Below are 18,842 nucleotides of genomic sequence, written 5' to 3'. Positions count from 1 at the left end.
TCAAGCTATTTGCCATGTTAAAAACTGAAGAACTTCATTATTGTGACGCTGTCAATCACCCATCTTGGCAAAATCACTGCGGACCGTTCAAAAACCAAAATAATTTCAAACATTCCTCCAGAAGTATTACTGTCACAATCCAGAAATAACATCTGCTCTTGAGACAGATGCAGCCCTAGCGAATCAAACTCCTTCTAAATCCTCGTGATCGCTGAGCACAACATTCTCTCCACTCAGGAATGATTGCAAAGCCTCAGAATGTTACAGCTCAGGGGTGGCATCTAAATTGCAAACAACAGACACAATCAAAGAGTAAATGGCCATTTCCTGTGAGTCAACCACTGTGACAGTCCTACTCTAATGGTTACTGTTACAGTACAATGAGCAGGCTTTGATGGAGACGCTCAGAGCAAAACAAACCCTCAGCAAGTCAACATGCTCACTGCTGTGTGAGAGGCGGTCAACAGGAGATTGTTGAATATGATCTGGTTTAGAGTCAGGCTTGGCTCCAGCAGAGCCATGGGGTCCATTCACAATCCTGACTAAACTAATTTAGCCTATTGCTCCTTCACACTCTCACAAACCTGCATGAGATGGTACATCATTAAGAGCAATGTTTGCAAACACAAATGAGATGGATATAGATGTGAAGTAGACTAAGTGGGTGATGTCAGGTTTCCATGTTTGCCTCTGAATTTGGTAACAATAAATGTCAAAATATTACAGTAATTCACTTAAAAATTATTTCAGAATAGTTATTAGTCTATATCATTTGTCAGATCTGCATTTAACCGATAGCCAGCTTCTGACCACCGAGTAAGACCTGTTTTTTGTTCGATGGAAATAATTGAATATGGACAAATGAAAAGCTTATAGATTCTTAAGGGATGCCTTAACTACCCATAGGCTGAAATTTAACAGGCATTCCTGCTGTTTCACTAATGATTTCAGCGTGTACTGTTCGATCTTCCTTTAATTTAAATGAATTAAGAGACGTGGAGCAGGCACTCTCAGTTGCGTCTTGTAGCAACAGCATGTCTACTCACTGATGGCTCAGTCTAATACTTGTTTTTCTGGCCTGTTGTCCAGGAAACCATTCCATGTTTGGACATGTTGTCAAGGAAACAAAGATGGAGAAATCTGTGGATTGAAATTATATTTTTAGAAAATCAATCTACCAAGACTGAGCAAAAATTATATGAGAGCTATGGAGTGCAATTCCATCAGCAAATTTGCCAGATACTACATAAACTACATGACTACATAAAAAATATCTTATAGAACATATTTGTTATCACATCTATCTATAAGTTACAGATGATCAAATCAGGTTGTTTCCATTACACCTGAAACATTTGCAGTTTTGCCAAGTTTATTTTTATAGCGTGAAGCAACCGTTTTGAAACGCTCAAAGCTGAAATGAGAAGCAGATAATAAAAACCACATCCAAATACTATGTGGTAAGCAACTGTGCTCTAAGCATATTGAATAGTCATTACATTGGTGGTAAATCTTTGAACTGAAATAACTTCTTCCCCACAGGCTTAATCACTTGGCCTCAGAACACGTGTAATTGCTGATTATTCATAATGTTGAAAAATTTTTGGTAGAAGTTTCTGTCTCCTTCGCTGTATTTAGTGTAAAGCCTGAAGAGTTCCTAAATGCACTTCTGAGAAAAATTGGAAATGAGATTGTTTCTTGTGCCAAATAATTATTCTTTATGCATGAGAGGCTTATGCAATTCCAGTGAAGTAGATCTGAAGTTGCAACTGGACATTATTGCATATTGTTGTGCATCAGTTGGACCAAAGTCTGCACAATTCACATCCTACGTAGCTCTTTTTTTCTGTCAACACGGAAACTGCTTCTGTTTTCTTCCCTTTATTCCTCCTGATTTTCTCTCTCTCTCTCTCTCTCTCTCTCTCTCTCTTTCTCTCTCTTTAACTGTGGTATACTGTATCTCTAATAGTCATGTGCATCTCATGTTACTGTGTTTGGGCCATGAGAAAATAATACTGCTCCAAAACCTGGACGACTGCCTATCTACCGTTCATTCTAAATGTATTACTGTTTATATTTGTCTGAATGTACATTTACTCTGTAATCATTCAGATATCTTACTTAGCATGCAGTTGGCATATTCCAACAAACTTCATTTCATTTTTCTGTGATTATCCTGTCCTTTCAAATAATATTTCCAGTCAAATGAAAAATCTGCCAATTTCACAAAACATCTGATGGAGCTTGTCTGTATTCTCATTGAATCACTTATAAAAATTTCATTTCTGAGATAATTGACATCCTGTCACAGTACATCACAGTATCATCATAGGTTTTCAATGGCATCACGCCGCAGACAGGTGATCAGAAGAGAGTCATAAGGAGTCAGAGGAGATCTCTGTGCTGGCATTGCATGGCACGTCTCTGGGCGCATCGACTTCCCCTTGGCTGCATCCATGTGAGGATGTCTTGTCAACAGGGCTGACCCAAGGGTTTTCTCTGCTGCAGAGCACAGAAGAGACAAAGAAAGCACAGGTCATTCTAGGGTTTGGCACAAGACAACAACTCTTTGCCTCATCTAGAATTCATTCCCTGAGAAGCAGCTGTTGCATCTTTTATTGGATAGACAAAGGATTCTGAGTTTGTGTGTGTGCGTCTGTGTGTGTATGTGTGTGTGTGTGTGTGTGTGTGCATGTGTGCATTTGTGTGTTTCTGTGTCTGTGTCTGTGTGTGCGTGCGCGCGTGTGTGTGTGTGTGTACACACGCATGTGTGTCTGTGTGCGTTCGCTCATCCATGAACTTGTCCCACACGCATGGAGATTTTGTTTTTGTTTAAGTGACCGCCTTTCAAGAGAATTGTGTACTCGAAAACAAGCGTACTTCAACAACAAGACACAAGCAACAAGAATACTTCAATTATTAAGTTCCCCTTTAATTTTATTTGCTTTTGCAAAACTGAAATAAGCTAAAATAAGACACATTGTTCCAAAATAAGAGACATGGTTTTCGCTGAATTCCCACACATTCCTTAGGTCCTTGTCTTCTAGTGTGCAAAAAGAGAAAGCATTCCATTTATGTCTAATCTCAGTGGTACAGACTGGAGGACTCACTGTGGTCAAGGCATGCAGAGGGTTCTCAGTCCTCCAACAGAAGGATTTCTACGCAGATTTCATCACCTTAATTTATTAGGGCTTTTATTACAACACGTTTTGATGAACAAAAGTAGAGGGATCGGGTTGGCCTTTCAACATCTACTTGGCTTGTAAATGACCCAAAATGATTCATATAAGGGACAACTACTTTGTGTAGTTCATAGCACCATATACTGAAGGTCAAATGTTCTGACAATATGTGGAGCTCTCCTCTGGAAAATTAGGCACTGAAACATATCAGCTTCAGAGGAAAACTATAAGTACACTACAAAGAAATGGATATGGATTTTGGCTAATGTCCCAATTTGTTTTTTAGACACCTCATGCTTAGGCAAACTTTCAGAGCAGTTGAAATCAAGCCTACATGACTGGTTGTTTTTCTTTCTTCTCTTTTTTTTCTGCACGAAATGCACCAGTTTATGTTCTGAATAGTTTTGCTGAACCAGTGAATGTAGATGTGACTGTATTTCCTCTGTGCAATAAAATTAGTTCAGGTCAGATATCATTACATGACAGAAAGAACCCACGAAAGATTCACCCTGCACAAAGTCACATGTTGAATAGAATGTATGGGCAGGCATGAACGACAGCAGAGGTTTTAATGAAAAAAAAAAAAAAAACTTCTTATCCCTTTACATCCTCTGCTCTCAGTGGGGAGGAGAAGATCAATCAAACACAATTTGAGAAATGTCAACCTTCAATCTCAGTCCGACCCACTGTACTCTAAACAGAGAGAGTTTATGCCCTGGGAAATTGCTGCTGTTAATTATAAAGCCCATTAATGTGAGGCGCTGTCAAAATGCAGTCAATAGAATTCTGCTCTAACAAACTAGAACTTGTTTTCTAAAAATTCATTGCACCGTGTCTCCACAAACACCATAGCTCATACACCATTAATTGCGCCATGTTCCCATGGTGACATAAGTTCAGAGGACAGCTCTGTCAATTAAAACATTCCGCAGGAAGGAAATAGCGGCTCGCAGAGTTGTGGACTGAGGTCGTCACGTATGTGGTTGTGACATTAAGTTAGAAAAGAGTTTTTTTGGCAGTATTCTCTCCAATAATTATGAAATGCGTTCATTTTCTTCGACTGAGCAGAGAGGATTGGAGTGTGAGAAAGATGTGTGGGAACACTGACATGGAATGGGCTGGTCACATTACTCTTTTGTTCCTTTGAAAAAATCATGAGCATGGTGTGAAAAGACGAAGGAAAATTATTCATGGATTATGGAATAAACTATAAACTTAGTGATACATCAAAGTTTACCCTGTGGAGTTCACTGAGCAGAGACCCTATACATATTCCCCCTTTGAATGAATCAGTGGAGCGCAGAGACGTGGAGTCATGCAAATTTTATATATTCGCTGAAGTCCACAGTGTATACTCTCATGACCACTTGTCTTTGTCTACTGTTAAAAACAGTAGGAAGCACTACTTATGCATTAAACGTCTATACCACTGGAGAATATCCATTATACATAGTATATGGCAGGACCTTAACTTTATGCCTGAAGGTTGAATGTGTTTATCCTAGATAACACTTATCACTCTCTTCTGATTTGTATTTAAGATAGGCCATCGCATTTTGAGAAATTAATAGTTAATGCCTAATACTGTAAGACAACACGCAGAGCCATACCTATTTAAGTGAGAATGGAAAAATCATTTGGGGAAAAAAAGAGCACAAAAATGTATCTTTAAATAAAATGTGTTACGGAAATAAAATGGATTTTTGAAATACAAACAACCAAAATAACATAAAGAAATAATATGAGATTAATTATTTAAAAGCAGTTTTAATTTGAGGCTCACACTTGACAAATCACTTCATTGTGTGCAGTACGCCTTCCCCTCTGAACTGTTCCTGAGGGGAAAACACAGTAATCAACTGAAGAACAGAGAACAGCACTGCTGCTACCTCCTGTGCGGCAACAAAGTGGAGTTCCTAATAACTGGCAGTGAAACTATGGCAACTACATTCTGCAGCTAGTTGGTGCACTTTCTTTTTTTTTTCAAATGTTTGAGCAGGCCATTCCATGAAAGACTGGGTGAAGCAGGTTATGTTTACTTAAATATATCTGAAATGATTATTTGTGAAATGTTTTTGGTATTGTTCTAAATTGTTCTAAATCTGATTTTTTTTTTCCCCCTGAAGTTCAGTCGTAATGCACTTTACTGTTGTTATGACCAAATACATAGCATGAGAGGCTTATGCATATGTAGCATACTGGTATGGCACTGCACTGAAGAGACTGAAGGTGCGAGGTTATACTAAATAGCAGTTCTGTCGTTTCACTTTAGACCTGTTAAATGTGCGAAAGACCAGATGTCCCTCATGTTACTCTCTCTTATGTATCTAGACCACATCCGTCTGTCAGAAGGAAGGATCCAGAAAAATTCCAGAAAAGCCTTTCATTTATTGGATGTATTAAGAGGACTCGAGTATTTCAGCATTTCAGTAATGCCAATCTTTAGATTGAGTCAATGCTCATGAAACACAAACTTTGCAGATGGCTGTAAAAGACTAATAACCGGAACTTGAGAGTACTCTCTCATCCTACAAACTATCTGACAAGTAAGCTTTACATGTGAATCAAAGCCCATGCAAATTGGACTGACTGTCTCCCTCCTCACGGAGGATTTATTATTTGAATATCTGGCTTGTGCTGAAGCTGACAAGAGTCCCTCTTTAATAAATACACAAAGGGAAGGCAAATTTTGTGATCATGCTTTTGTTGAACTCACCGCAGAACACAATCCACTTTCTCTCAGCCTTTGGTAACGTCCAATGATGTTCAGTTTCATGCATCAGAAAAATGCATGAGATGAACTCATACACAGTTCTAATGTACACACAAAGTTGGCTCTGTTAACTTTGGTGTATGTAAAAAAGGCAGAATGTTGCATTTCATATTTAAGTCATATTTCACGCAAGTCATTTGTAAGATGGTTCATAAGATGGATAACAGGACACCTCAGCAACATAATTCTGACCTCTCATTTTTTTTGGGGGGGGGGGGGGGGGGGGGGGGGTTCTGGAAAACCAGGAGGACTTTGAATTGATAGCAAAGACCCCTTAACTCCTGAAAAAAAGCCTTAAATATGCAAGTATCTTTTTAAGAATTTAGCAAGACCATCTCCAAGTGCCTGCTCAGACCTACAATTCTTCTATAACACGGCCCCGTGCTATTACGGTACTATTGCACTGACTGTGTTACCACTGTAACTGGGCGCTACAACATCTGTGATTCTGTAATGCATCCCAATTCATCCACAGAGTCATGTTTCACATAAAGGACCCCGTTAGTGAATGGCTGGTTGGCACTTGTATCCAAAACAGCCATTCTCTAAAATACTACTGGTTAACTAACATCCCCTTGGCTTAATTATTCTATTTAAATCTTTCAGCTTTTGGGGGCTTTGTGTGTGTGTGTGTCTGTGTGTGTCTGTGTGTGTGTCTGTGTGCGATCCAACAACGTCTGTATATAATCCACACTATGTGTATATGTATAACTGCACTGACAGCCAATTAATTCAGCTCTAGGAAAGCGGGTGAGGAGACACAGTGACTTGCAGGCAGCATTAGTCATGCGCTATGGCATGGCAGCCATCAGGGATCTCTCATGCATTTTAAAGGTGGTGGAGAGAAGGTGTTCAGAACTCCTCTGCCTCCTGGCTCCTGTCCTTCCACTACATCCCTCACCCTGGGCCCAGCATCCCAGCCCCCAGTGACTAAGACTTCAGTAAGTATGGCAACTGTTTGAGAAAAGTTGCAAAAAAAAAAAAAAAAAAATACAGCATCGCCCAGGCAGGAGACTACACTTCCTTGACTACACCCCTGAGACAACCAACAGCAACACTCTGATCATGGAATAACACACACAACTGTATACATCCACAAAGAGGAATCCACTCCCAGCCTTTAGTAATTTCAGATCTACTTGACAAGCCAAAAGTAAACAATTGACTTCAATTCAAAATACCTAATTTTGCTGTCTTATTATGATTCAGCAGCTATAAATGATGCCCAAAAGGATGAGTGTTAAGTTGTAAAAAGGGTTGGACGGCCTATTTAGAAGCTTTGGATATTAGACTTATTACAGAACGCCAGTTTCTGAGCGCACAGAAGTATTACGGAGTAATTAAAGCTCAGTTGGAAGCGGTTTATACCACCAGAGGCCTGTAACTGTAGACTTATTGTTATTGACTGCTATCGCTGCCAAAAGGTCACAAATGATACATAATGCCCACAACTGAGAACTACAAACACAAAAATAAATGAATTTTTTTTGCCTTAGTGCACTGTCTCAGGAGGTTAAGGTCTTATACACAACAGCCTGACTGCAGACTGTCAAGAACTCAGTTAATAAATCTGAGGAAATGAGAATAAACCTCTCTGCTGTATTATGGTACGACGGTGTTCCCTATATGTTTGAGAAGTCACTTGGGACCTCACCGAAATCCATTTCCGGTAGTCATACAGTCTTGTGTGTTTGAAGTGAATGAGAGAAACCAAAATGAACCTGTGCGCTCATGAGAAAGAGATCATGGTTTGTGGGTTAATTGGGTTTGATCTCCTTTCTCATTGTGCAAATATAATTTGGGATGGTTGAGTGGTGGTTTAGAATGAGAAATGATCAGGACTGGAGATGGGTTGCGTGCTATGCCAGGGCTAATGCACATGAGCCAAATTCTATTTGATGCATGAAGGCTCCCTATAGGTATAAAATCACACAATGATTTATAATGTTCATACTTATCAGGAGAGATTAATTATGTCCAGTAGAGTGACAGGGACAATTGGAGGAGGAGCGCGCTTCCTGCTTTGGCACACTGCAATATTGCTCACAGAATCGCTCAAGGGGCTTTGCTTTTGCCCTTGAGATCTCCTTATTCAGCCAGGAGCATCAGGAGCAATGCACACAACCGAGAGGGGGAGAGAGACAGAAAGAGTGTAGGGGAAAGAGACAGAGGGGGAGAGAGAGAGAGAGAGAGAGAGAGAGAGAGAGAGAGAGAGAGAGAAACCAAAATGTGAAAGTGAATTAGGCCAGTCACATGGAAGCCTTTTGCAAATTCCTTTTGATCCACTTAGCTACAGCCCACACCTCCAAATAAAGCAAAGGAAATGGCTAAATGATCAGAACATATCATCGGAGGCGCTCTTCTCCAGCAGTGCTCTTTCCCAAGAGAGCAGTGCTTCTCTCCCCGCTGCCCTTCCAGCTGCATGCTCAGACACAGAGGGGACAAGGGAAGATTATGCAGAAAAGAGGATGTCATTTAGGGAATAATTAGCAGACAGGTGCAGAGGCCTGCACTCTCTGAACTTGATACTGTTTGCGCATGGCTCAGATTTTCCACAGACAGACACAGTACCTCATAGTTCAGAACTCTTTCTGTTTTTTTGTTTGTTTGGTTTTTTTTTGTTTTTTTTTTTCCAGTGACTAAGACAAGCTTAGTGAGTTACGCAATGACTCACACATCTATCTAAACTCAATAATATGGAACAGTTTGAAGCCACAGGAATCCTAAGCCCATTTCAGAACCAACCTTGAAAAGAGCTTGGCACTGATTTAATCAGGGGGGTTTTTTTGTTGTTGTTGTTGACTTTTTCTAAGAACAAGCTATTGATTAGTGATGTCGAAGTGATAAACCAAAAAGTGTAAGGCATATAAAGCTACAGAGAGGCTTATGGTACACAGGCAGCTTTCCCAGCCTCACAGCTTTTGGGAAGCATCAGGGTCGGAGTCCTGATGATGTCTGTGAATGTCACTTTCACTCTCATTAAAGCAATTTCTCACAGGGAATGCATGATGGCTTAGCTTGATACATAATCGTCAACCGCCAATTAAAATACCATTAAGAATAATTGAGGTGTCTTATGTTTGTGGAATCACCTTTGATTAAGTTATTATACCTTTGCCCATAACGTCTTAATTGTGCAAAATGTAAGTGTCAATACATTATTTTAACTCGGTGTACTGCACCTCTGTATATTTAGTGGATGCACTGTACATGTAGCGTATGACTTCATGTTACATTTGTTTCATGAGGAGTTCATTTCATCAATGTTACAGCACATTGTTGCAGTTACAGTTTTATCGTCACAGAACAGTGTCACACACCTGATAACGGATGAAAGAGGAGGACAAGATAGAAAAGAGAGAGAGAGAGAGACAAATTATGACAGCATACAAAAAGTGCCAAAGGATATCACATCGCTATCTGTTTTTCAAAACAAATTTGAGATTTGAGAACTTTTCTAGGGGATAACTGTTGTTGTTAGACAGATTTTGTAATAGCCACTGTATCAAATCATTTTTTTACAAGGCACATTTAATTATTAAGGTCAGCCAGGTCATTAGAAAAAAGCAATCACTAGTCTTGTTGGGAGAAAAGAAAGGAAAACAAAAAAAACTACAGAATGCTACTGCCCTCTTTTGTTCAAAAAAGGTATTAAGACAGAGCTATTGAAGACTGCCCTCTCAACGACAACTAATTGTAATGATGGGATATATACATGGGATATATATATATACATATATATACATATATATACATATATATATATATATGTGTGTGTGTGTGTGTGTGTGTGTGTGTGTGTGTGTGTATATATATATATATACACATACATACATACACACACACACACACACATATATATATATATATACACACATACATACATACACACACACACACACACACACATATATATATATACACACACACACACACACACACACACACACACGTATATGTATGTATATGTATATGTATGTATATATCTGTATATATATATCTTTTTTTTTCTTTTTTTTTTTGTTATTATATTTCATTTAAATTAATTAATTTCCTAGGGAGACCTTGCAATGAAACCTGTTGCAAGACAGAAATAAACTGCCAGAATGCAAAGCAAGGCCCAAAGGAAAGAATGTTGTTAATTCATAGAATTCAAGTCAAAGTGTGCATAGTATGGGATGAAAGCATATACAGCAATGGTAAACACTACCTAAATTCTAAATTTCTTGGACTCTGCAATTGATCACACTGGAAATGAAATGAATCAGTCTAATGATGATATATTGTTGCCATCTAGTGGCCCAAGGTGGAAATACGAAATATGTGGAACTGCGTTTCTGAAATTTTACACGGTGACCAGCACTCCACTCCACACAAAATACACAACTTGTATTTACCAACTACTTACATTAACCTTTAGGTCCAAAACAAAGGATTTTTAGGAAAATGGAAAACGTTTCTGTTCATTTTTTCCTATACATGTGAAAATGTGTGGAGTTCAACAAAGAGGAGAAAACGTAGTAATAAATACCGCGCCTCTGATCTCTCTCTCTCCGTCTCTGTCTCCCTCTCTCTCTCTTTCTCCCCCTCTCTCCTTTCTACGCAAAGTCTAGATGTCTCCAGTAAGGGTTTTCTTTTGTTTGTTTTTTTTTACATTATTGATGTTCAAATGTTGTGTTACTGGGAGGGTGTCACTCTTGGATTGTTTGCTCTCCTCCACAGCATATCCAAGGTCACAATGGCAGACACACGTCTCTCATCTGCCATATGCCATCCTCACATTCATTCAGTCTTTACCCACAGAGTTACTGTTCCATTCATCAGATACCCAATTTATTGCTTTGCAATGTAAATGTCACATTTCAACATGGAGAGTTGCTGGCTGCGGTTTTGTAGGATTATTACACTTAATTTCATTATGGCAGTATGTGTTGCTACAAGTCCTGTTTTGTCTTTTTGATGAGAATTGTCTCTCATTAGATGGAATGATCTTGTGAATTAGTTCGTTTGCAGTTAAAAGTACTGTCTGAATGTTTTCGCATAGAGTTTTCGCAAGACGGAGTTTTCATATTCACATATGAGCTAAAATCTAAATATAGACTAGGTCTAGCTCCAAACAACTAAGCACCAAAAGCCTTTACAAGTTATGTCTAATAATTTTCTGATTACTGCTGGTGGGTCTCTGGCATAATTTGAACTGGTCATTGAAATTCTACAAATTGTGCCCTAGTGTGGATGTATGATGACTCAGCTCATCATGTGGTCTTCTCATTCCATTTAACACAGAAACACTTAATAGCAGGGTAATTCCACATTGCAAATTGTTATAGTAATAGCTGATCAATTAGTAGTCAGATAACATAGATTTAATGAACCCTTTCTCTGTGTGGATTATTACTTCCTTGTACCCAAATTAATGAGGCTACTAATTTACTTAATTTGTGGTTAAAACCCTATATTACACTAAGAGTGACAATCCTGCCCCAGAACCACCTCCGTAGCTCGGGGTAAATTAGAATAATTATATGGGGTAAGATCAAGGGATATTTTTAGACAGGCCAAGCGATTTCCCTGGTTCTCTGATATTGTCTATTGTGTGAAAAGTGGAAGCATTCGATCTCCGCAGGTCTTTAATTAACTCGAACAAGGAAAACACTGAGTTGATGCACATGTACCCGTGGTTAGGAAGGAATCATTTAGCTGCGCTTCACTGAGCTCTGAAGAAAGGGCCTATCGTCCCTTGCTTCCCTGGTCAGAAGCCCGTGCATGCCGCGTGATGCTGTAAGATTAGAGACAAACTGTATTTCGATGAGAAATGGAGGCAGTCGTTGTCTCACGTCATGTGATATTTTTCTAAGTCAACACAAACATTTTCAAACGAGCTACTAGTCCGAAATAATTTGTAGGTTTGTAGGTTATGGCTTTTCGCACCTTGTTTCATGCTTCCTTTTCCATATCTGTCTTACCCCAGGGACTGCATGACCCAAAGTTCATCACAACTAGTCAGCTTCATGGGGTCTCTTTGGACTGACCTTTCATACACCCTCACACCCTCCGCGGTCCACCCCCAACAGCCCCCTCTCGTTCGCCGCGGCATATGGGGAGTGTGCTGTGGTCTCCTCATTCCATATTCGGCAGGTCTACAGGCTGTTGCGTCGTCAGTGGGGTTGCAAGAATTAAATATTCATGTAAAAAAAATGAATGGGCACCCCTGGACAGAGAGCGTGCCCATTTATTCAACTTGAGCAGGGATCATTAACCCGCTGACGGGATAACTGGTCACGCTGATTCCCTTACCAACATTAACATCTACCGCCTGTTTCCCTCACAAACAACCAGGCACGCGGGCATGTACACCCGTGTATAACGGTTACTTTGTTATTAAAATTCCTCAAAACTTCAAGCTCTAACAGGAATTGTGGTTTGTTACAGGATCGCTTGCTTGAACAATTTTAATGCCATTAAACTTGGTTAAAATGTACCCACAATGATTCACACTCAACTCGTGTGACATGGGCTCACATCCTCCCTGTAAGAAAGCAACTTAAAAAACTACAATAAAATACTTTTATTTGAAAAATAAGAAATGCATATACATTTGCATGTTTTCCTATGTAATTACTTTGCGTTTCCGTAAAGTGCTAGTTTTACTCCAATTCCATAGATTATGTTATGGCACTGACTGATTAACTCTTTGTCAAGGCACAAAAAGTGTGAAAGTTAAACTACCCCCTGACGCAACATATGGGAGACGCCAGTGTCTGCCTCTCACTGCGGGGTGAGTGCCAAGGGACACCAGCTGACTGGGCTAGGGTTAGACACCTATTCTTTCCTTTTTTGAGACACCGACCAACCTTGGAGGGAGGGCCAACTTTTGACTTATGATCCTTTCCCTCCAGCCCCCATCAAGCACACTAAATGTTCCAGAGCAAGGTGCAACACTACGGGCTGTAAACTTTTGAGTATTCGGCTTATTGCAACAAATATATTCGCAAAAACTACATGATGATGATGATGATGATGAGTGGTAGTTGTTGTAGTAGTAGTAGTAGTCGTCGTCGTAGTAATAATAATAATAATAATAATAATAATAATGATAATAATAATAATAATAATAATAATAATAATAATAATAATAATAATAATAATAACAATAATAATAATCCTCATCGTCATCATCGTCGTCGTCATTGGCACCGCTGTTATTTTCGGTTTGACTCCTATCAGATGGTGTTCAACAACTGGCACGGTGGTGCCTCTGATTTGATCAAATATTGCTTCGTTCTAAATGATTCATGACTTGCCTGAAGTAAACTTATCAGTTATCCTGGCCCTTCCTGGCGACAGGTGCGTCTCATGATCTGCCTTCCACCTGCTCTTTTTATTACAGCAAATAGGCCCTTGGAGATTGTTCACTTTTACAGTTTATTTGACAACGAACATGCGGATATGTCTACCTCTGTGCCAGGTTCTGTCTGTGTTGCACAATTCGTTTGCCCATCCTTGATGGGTAAGAATGTGGACATAACTTCTTACGGCTAGATCTCAACAATACTCACATTTAAGGGAGGGCTTAAGTGTAATTTTGGATTGTACACTGTAATCTGTCTTCACTGACGCTTTCAAAGTGTCGTAGAGGTATGTGAATAGCATCAACTTCATCTTAGATGTTTCTCAATGTTAGCTCAATTTTTTGGGGTGTGTAAGTGATTTTTATACGTGCCTCTTAAATTACTTCCATACGACGTTTTCCAGTTATCTCGTCGTGTTTATCCATGAATATGCTGTATGAAGGACACTGTCCATTATTGTGTCGGTTTTAACTAATGAAGATGTTCCAAGGATATTGTTCAAGTACAGCGACACACACACAAACACACACAAACACACATCCTCCTTTATTCTAGTGGACTGAAGTGATCATTTGTGATTGGCTGTGAGCAACTTACAGTGCCTTCAAGGGGCGGAGGGAAATGAGGTCAGTGGTACTAATAGAGCAACGAGCATCCAGGCCTCAGGTAAAAGAGGAAAACAGTTTATGCTTATAGAAAGACATTTTTTGTCTTAGGTGTGAACACTAAGTGGTTAAACATTAACTCTACTCATTTAACGAACGGCTTCTTTGTTTTAAAAACGGAGTTTGAAAAAACTTAGTATCTAAAATATACCTTCGTTATTCTTAAATTTCAGTAATGACCGGCAAAATTAAACATTTGAACTGGTCTGAAGGGAACACGCGAGTTCAAGCTGTGGATTTCACACTCTCTGAACAGTCACGGCTGACGCGCAGCGACCTAGGTAGTTGGATGCCCTCTGCAAGCCACGCATACCCACCAACAGGTGCAGGTGCTGGCCCTTACGAAGACGCAGCAATGAATGTCTCTCTGGACAAACGCGCGCCTGGAAATAAGATCCCGAGCAGATCTTTTGCAGTTGAGTCTGACATCGAGAGAGTGAAAGAAGTTACAATCAAATCAAGTCTCACGGGCGCCCAGAGGCACAGGCGCGTGGCAGCCAACGCACGAGAGAGGCGAAGAATGCATGGATTGAATCGCGCATTTGACAAATTAAGGAGCGTCATTCCCTCTTTGGAAAACGAGAAAAAACTGTCAAAGTATGACACTCTTCAGATGGCTCAGATCTATATAACCGAACTGTCCGAGTTACTGGAAGGTGTTGTGCAATCAGAGTGCAGAAGTTTGAGGGACGGTTGCAGCACTTCAGGCAACCATGGACAGAAGAGCCCCCTCCAGCTCTTTCAGCCGGAAAGGATAGTCAGAGCCAGCATCACCTATGCAATGGAATCGTCTTCTCAGCCTCCACGTCTCATGCGTGACACCAAAGACACCAAGGACACCGACGGACATGTACTAATTCTGTCTGCGTCTCAAAAAGGGTTTGGAGCCGGCCAGCAGGAGGTTGTCTCGTCCAATAGTAGTGACGGAGAATCGTCTCATTTCAGCGACAATGACGATGGTCAGTCTGAAAGACACTGACTGTCTCATGCTTTCACAAACTGAAAGTTGCAACTTCGGTGCCGCATCATGCATCATGTCACCATACAAATATGACCGTCTGTGTTTTAGTAGACATTTAACTGTGGGAACCAAATAGATCACCTAACTGCTTAGTGTGTGCTCATATTAGATAGAACCCTTCGGATGAATTATCTTGTAACGTGTAATGGAAAACGATAAAGGTAAAATCCTGAGACTGAATCTTAATATCGGCATCGAAACCATTCATGCAGGCCCTTCAGTTGCACTTTATTAATTGAGCATAGCCGAATTTATAATCGTTTTTACATCGTCATAGATGTGAGCAGGAATGCCATAGAAAAGGGGGAAAGCATTTAGATATTTATGTATTTTTATGTGTGTATTATGTGTTAATTATTTTTTTAATCAATTAATAAAGCCTTCTCCATTTAATAGTTCCATTTAACCGTTTATTTTAATATTTCAGTTTGTATGTTTTTTCACTATACATAAAATTAACAACGGAAAGGTCGTCCTGAGTCACATTAATATGTTTTAAAACAGCATTTAGTCTTGTTTAAGTAACGTATAAACATAACTGAATGGTTACATTTTCTACATCATAATCTGATGATGTCAATGTTCTCCTCTGAAATACTTCTGTATATGTCTGGATGTTTCTATCAGTTCATAGACAAACAGAATAGACTGGCCCAGACTTCATGTAAAATTTCAGACACTGGTCATTTCTGTATCTGAGAGTATTCCAAATCATCCAGCAGTCCATCTGGCCTGGGAGGAAGAGGTGGTGGGATCTTTTCCAGTTCTTTAGAGAGAACTTCAGCAAGTTTTTGTTTGAAGTTGACAGGGACAACGGAAGTGAAGATGGAGGAGAACTGGTCTGTCTGTACATTGTTTTCCTTGGCCTTCTCTAACTGTGTCCTTTCTGGACGTGATGGCGTCATCACAAAGCTATAGACGCTTTCTGAGCTTGGACTGTCCTGTCTAGGCTTAAAATCAGGACCCAAGTTAGTATAATCCGAAGAATCCATGTCTTCATCAACCTCAGCAATCATTTTAAGGGACTCCTGTTTCTCCTCTCCCTTATAAAGGACAGGTGGAGATAAGGTTTGCTGGCTGTTAGGATTCTTTGGGGACGTGGCTTTCTCACGCTTTTTAGGTGTAGGCTTAATGGTAGCATACAAAAGAGTGTCAGGTTCAGTCAAAGGGATTTTAACAGGGGGATCTGGTAAGGAGACGTTCCTCCGTGGTATCGCCGGACAGGGCCTCTCAGGTTTTCTTGCTGGTGGAATCGGTAGCTGTTGCTGCCCAACATCAGCTGGAGCTTTAGGTGCAGCTTGTGGGGCTGAAGAATGATTGGGCAAAGGGGCAGTGTTTGCTAACAATTCCTGAACACTCTGATGCATGATAGCCTCCTCAATGGCCCTGTAGATTTGTGGTCCATTTTTAGACAGGAAAACAAACTGACCCTCTCCTGTCTGACAGCGACGACCAGCCTCAATAGTTATTCCCTCCTGAAATAATATAAACAGCAATGAGTCTGTAAACTGAGGGGGGTGGGGAGGGGGTTTAAACTAAGGGTGCAAGGAATGAGAGTGATTTAACTAATAACAATTGATAAATGCATTCACAAATTACATCACTAATCTCATGTCTAATTTGGTGCAATGGTGTCATGAACAAAGAGGACTAAAAGTGTAATAAAAAAAGGACTAAATTTAGGGTTGGCAATCAGTAAAATAAATATGCTGGTCTTAGTTTCAATGAATTGGTTAAAAAAACTCATGATAATACAGGCTAAATTATCACACATTTCTGTATGCTACCGAAAGACAATACCTTAATTTGACCAAATCTCCTTAGAAATCTGTAGGGCCAACGGTACATAGCTTGTCCAGTTTTTAGGTCCAAAAGACACAAAGCCTCCTTCTCTGGAGACAGCAAGAAGGAACCAGACATGCCACACTTCACAGAAGCCTCTGTTTGCTGTACTATTACTCGGTGCTGACCTGAGAGAACAATAAGCAGCAGAGAGATGATGTTCATCAAATAAGACTCCATACAAGACTCCATACAAAAAAATACGTGTTTTCAGTCAATTAGATTTGACCTAAGCATTTACTTTTACAGTGTATCTAGAAAAAAAAAAGGAGAAGTTGAATTCTTCCTGTTTACTGTGTTTGAAGGGACAGCGGGCAGTGATGTTCTTTCTGATAAGTTAGACTAAGACTAAAGAACACACACAGAAAAAAAATGGGTGTTTTTTTGGTCATGAGAGAAGAGTAGATGCAATAGTTGTACTCAGATCTGTTAAGTTATTAGGACATTTCCTCTTGATGCAATATCCTCAGAATATAAGTGATTATAATCTCATTTTCTGAACACTTGTCCATTGCAATGAAAAGTACATGGTGTTTTACCTGAACCCCAAGAGGAGTAGAGTTCATTATCTGCCATGGGCTGGTCATTGTCTGTCAGACATCTCCGTGTGTCTGGATTTTCATTACTTCTCTGTGAACACAAGCGGTTATTTGTTATAGGCATTTTACAAGAACATGTCTACTTTCTATCTTTATAATGCCAGCATTTTTGAAGGGCAGCCAGTGCAAATCTTGGGCAAGCAGAGAGAGAAGTACAGTAATGACAAGGTGACTATCATAACTTCCTCATTGTGCAGGTCATTTCACTAAGTACAAACAAACAGAACTCCAAAATCAAACAAAATTTATTATGCGTTATCGCTTTGTACCCTGTTACTGCAGCCACACCCTCTTTTTTCCAAAGAATCCAAACACAGGGCTCCATACCTGAAATGTGACCTGACAGAGAATTGATACCCAGTCCTCAGAGGCTGGAGCTGCGAAGGTGAGAGTGCGTTCAGAGGTGTTCAGGTAAAATCCACTGCAGTCGGAGGGACAGTTCTCTTCTGGGGCAGGAGTAATGCTCAGACAGTCAGACAGACGGATTACTCGCCTTTCAGCCCTCTTTAAGCCGATGGACTTCAACGTGGGCCCTCCGCCACGTACGTCGTACAGCTCTATTCGGCCAATTCCAGCAGAACTGGATTCAAACAGTATCATCCAGGCTTTCCTCCATATCCTCTGTACATATTAGAGTATTCCAGCAGGAGTCATTGAGACACAGCGAGAAGAGAGCGAGAGGAAACGGCCGTGAGGTATAAATGGCAACGTTTTTTTTTTTTTCATATTGAAATTTTTTGTGCGCAGTAGTCCTCCGTTGGGACTGGTAAACTGCTGAATTAGCCAGCCAAACGGTGGACTGATTATGCAGCATCCAGTACTTTCATATCACATACATGATTCATGCTTATTAAATGGTACCACGCAAATGGAATCACCTCAGGTGATTAAAAGACCAGAGTTTTTTTTCCACAGTCATTAATAATGGAATGTGATAATATAATTCTTACACATTAAAATCTCAAGATTCTATATAAAACATTAATGACCACTTTAAGTTGGTGAATTTTAATGACATGAGGAAGTTTGTTCACTTATAAGGCAAAGGCTGACTGACCATTTTCAATATGACATCTTTTTTGAATCCCACAAAAAAATAGTTGTGTGGATCCTCAAAACCTAAACCCGATGATACATTTTACTCTTTAGCAAAAAAAAAAAAAAAACAGTTATGCCGCAGGAGAGACTCATTATTTAAAATTCTGAGTAGCTTCATATAAGCCTACAAAAATTCAGTTTAGATGCTTACCTTTCCAAATTTAACACACTGAAGAAACAGCAAGCCCTCCTTCACAACATCCATAATATTTGAAGGTGGGAGTTAATATTATGTTCACTTGCTTGGTACTTGGCAAAGGTGTCCTTTGTGGGTGAAGATTGTTCTACTCTGCACTCATGAGAAGGACGC

At 39.9% G+C, this 18,842-nt stretch overlaps 2 protein-coding genes across 2 annotated transcripts; one reads left to right on the top strand and one right to left on the bottom strand.

The window, feature by feature from the left end:
• Positions 1–14,147: 14,147 nt before the first annotated feature.
• On the top strand, positions 14,148–14,951 carry atoh1b (atonal bHLH transcription factor 1b). Its single transcript, XM_030765529.1, has 3 exons — positions 14,148–14,652; positions 14,737–14,778; positions 14,860–14,951. The coding sequence occupies exons 1-3, from the start codon at positions 14,148–14,150 to the stop codon at positions 14,949–14,951; spliced, it is 639 nt and encodes a 212-aa protein (XP_030621389.1).
• A 725-nt stretch (positions 14,952–15,676) lies between these two features.
• On the bottom strand, positions 15,677–18,737 carry dok3 (docking protein 3). Its single transcript, XM_030765527.1, has 5 exons — positions 18,684–18,737; positions 17,762–18,055; positions 17,375–17,465; positions 16,794–16,963; positions 15,677–16,468 (listed from the first exon to the last, which is right to left on the bottom strand). Exons 1-5 carry the CDS (start codon positions 18,735–18,737, stop codon positions 15,677–15,679), a joined length of 1,401 nt encoding a protein of 466 aa, XP_030621387.1.
• Between the last annotated feature and the right edge of the window lie 105 nt (positions 18,738–18,842).

Source organism: Chanos chanos, chromosome 2 (assembly GCF_902362185.1).
Source record: "Chanos chanos chromosome 2, fChaCha1.1, whole genome shotgun sequence".
In the NCBI taxonomy this organism is placed as follows: domain Eukaryota; kingdom Metazoa; phylum Chordata; class Actinopteri; order Gonorynchiformes; family Chanidae; genus Chanos; species Chanos chanos.
This window is presented reverse-complemented; position numbering and strand designations above follow the sequence as displayed.

Excerpts from the sequence above, each read along its gene's own strand:
- dok3 (XM_030765527.1), bottom strand. The coding sequence starts at position 18,737 with ATGGATGTTGTGAAGGAGGGCTTGCTGTTTCTTCAGTGTGTTAAATTT. Across the intron at positions 18,056-18,683 it reads AGTGTGTTAAATTTGGAAAG|AGGATATGGAGGAAAGCCTG; the intron begins GTAAGCATCTAA and ends TAATATGTACAG. Across the intron at positions 16,469-16,793 it reads GGAGATTTGGTCAAATTAAG|GAGGGAATAACTATTGAGGC; the intron begins GTATTGTCTTTC and ends ATATTATTTCAG.
- atoh1b (XM_030765529.1), top strand. The coding sequence starts at position 14,148 with ATGACCGGCAAAATTAAACATTTGAACTGGTCTGAAGGGAACACGCGA. Across the intron at positions 14,653-14,736 it reads TGTGCAATCAGAGTGCAGAA|CCAGCATCACCTATGCAATG; the intron begins GTTTGAGGGACG and ends GGATAGTCAGAG. Across the intron at positions 14,779-14,859 it reads ATCGTCTTCTCAGCCTCCAC|CCGGCCAGCAGGAGGTTGTC; the intron begins GTCTCATGCGTG and ends AAGGGTTTGGAG.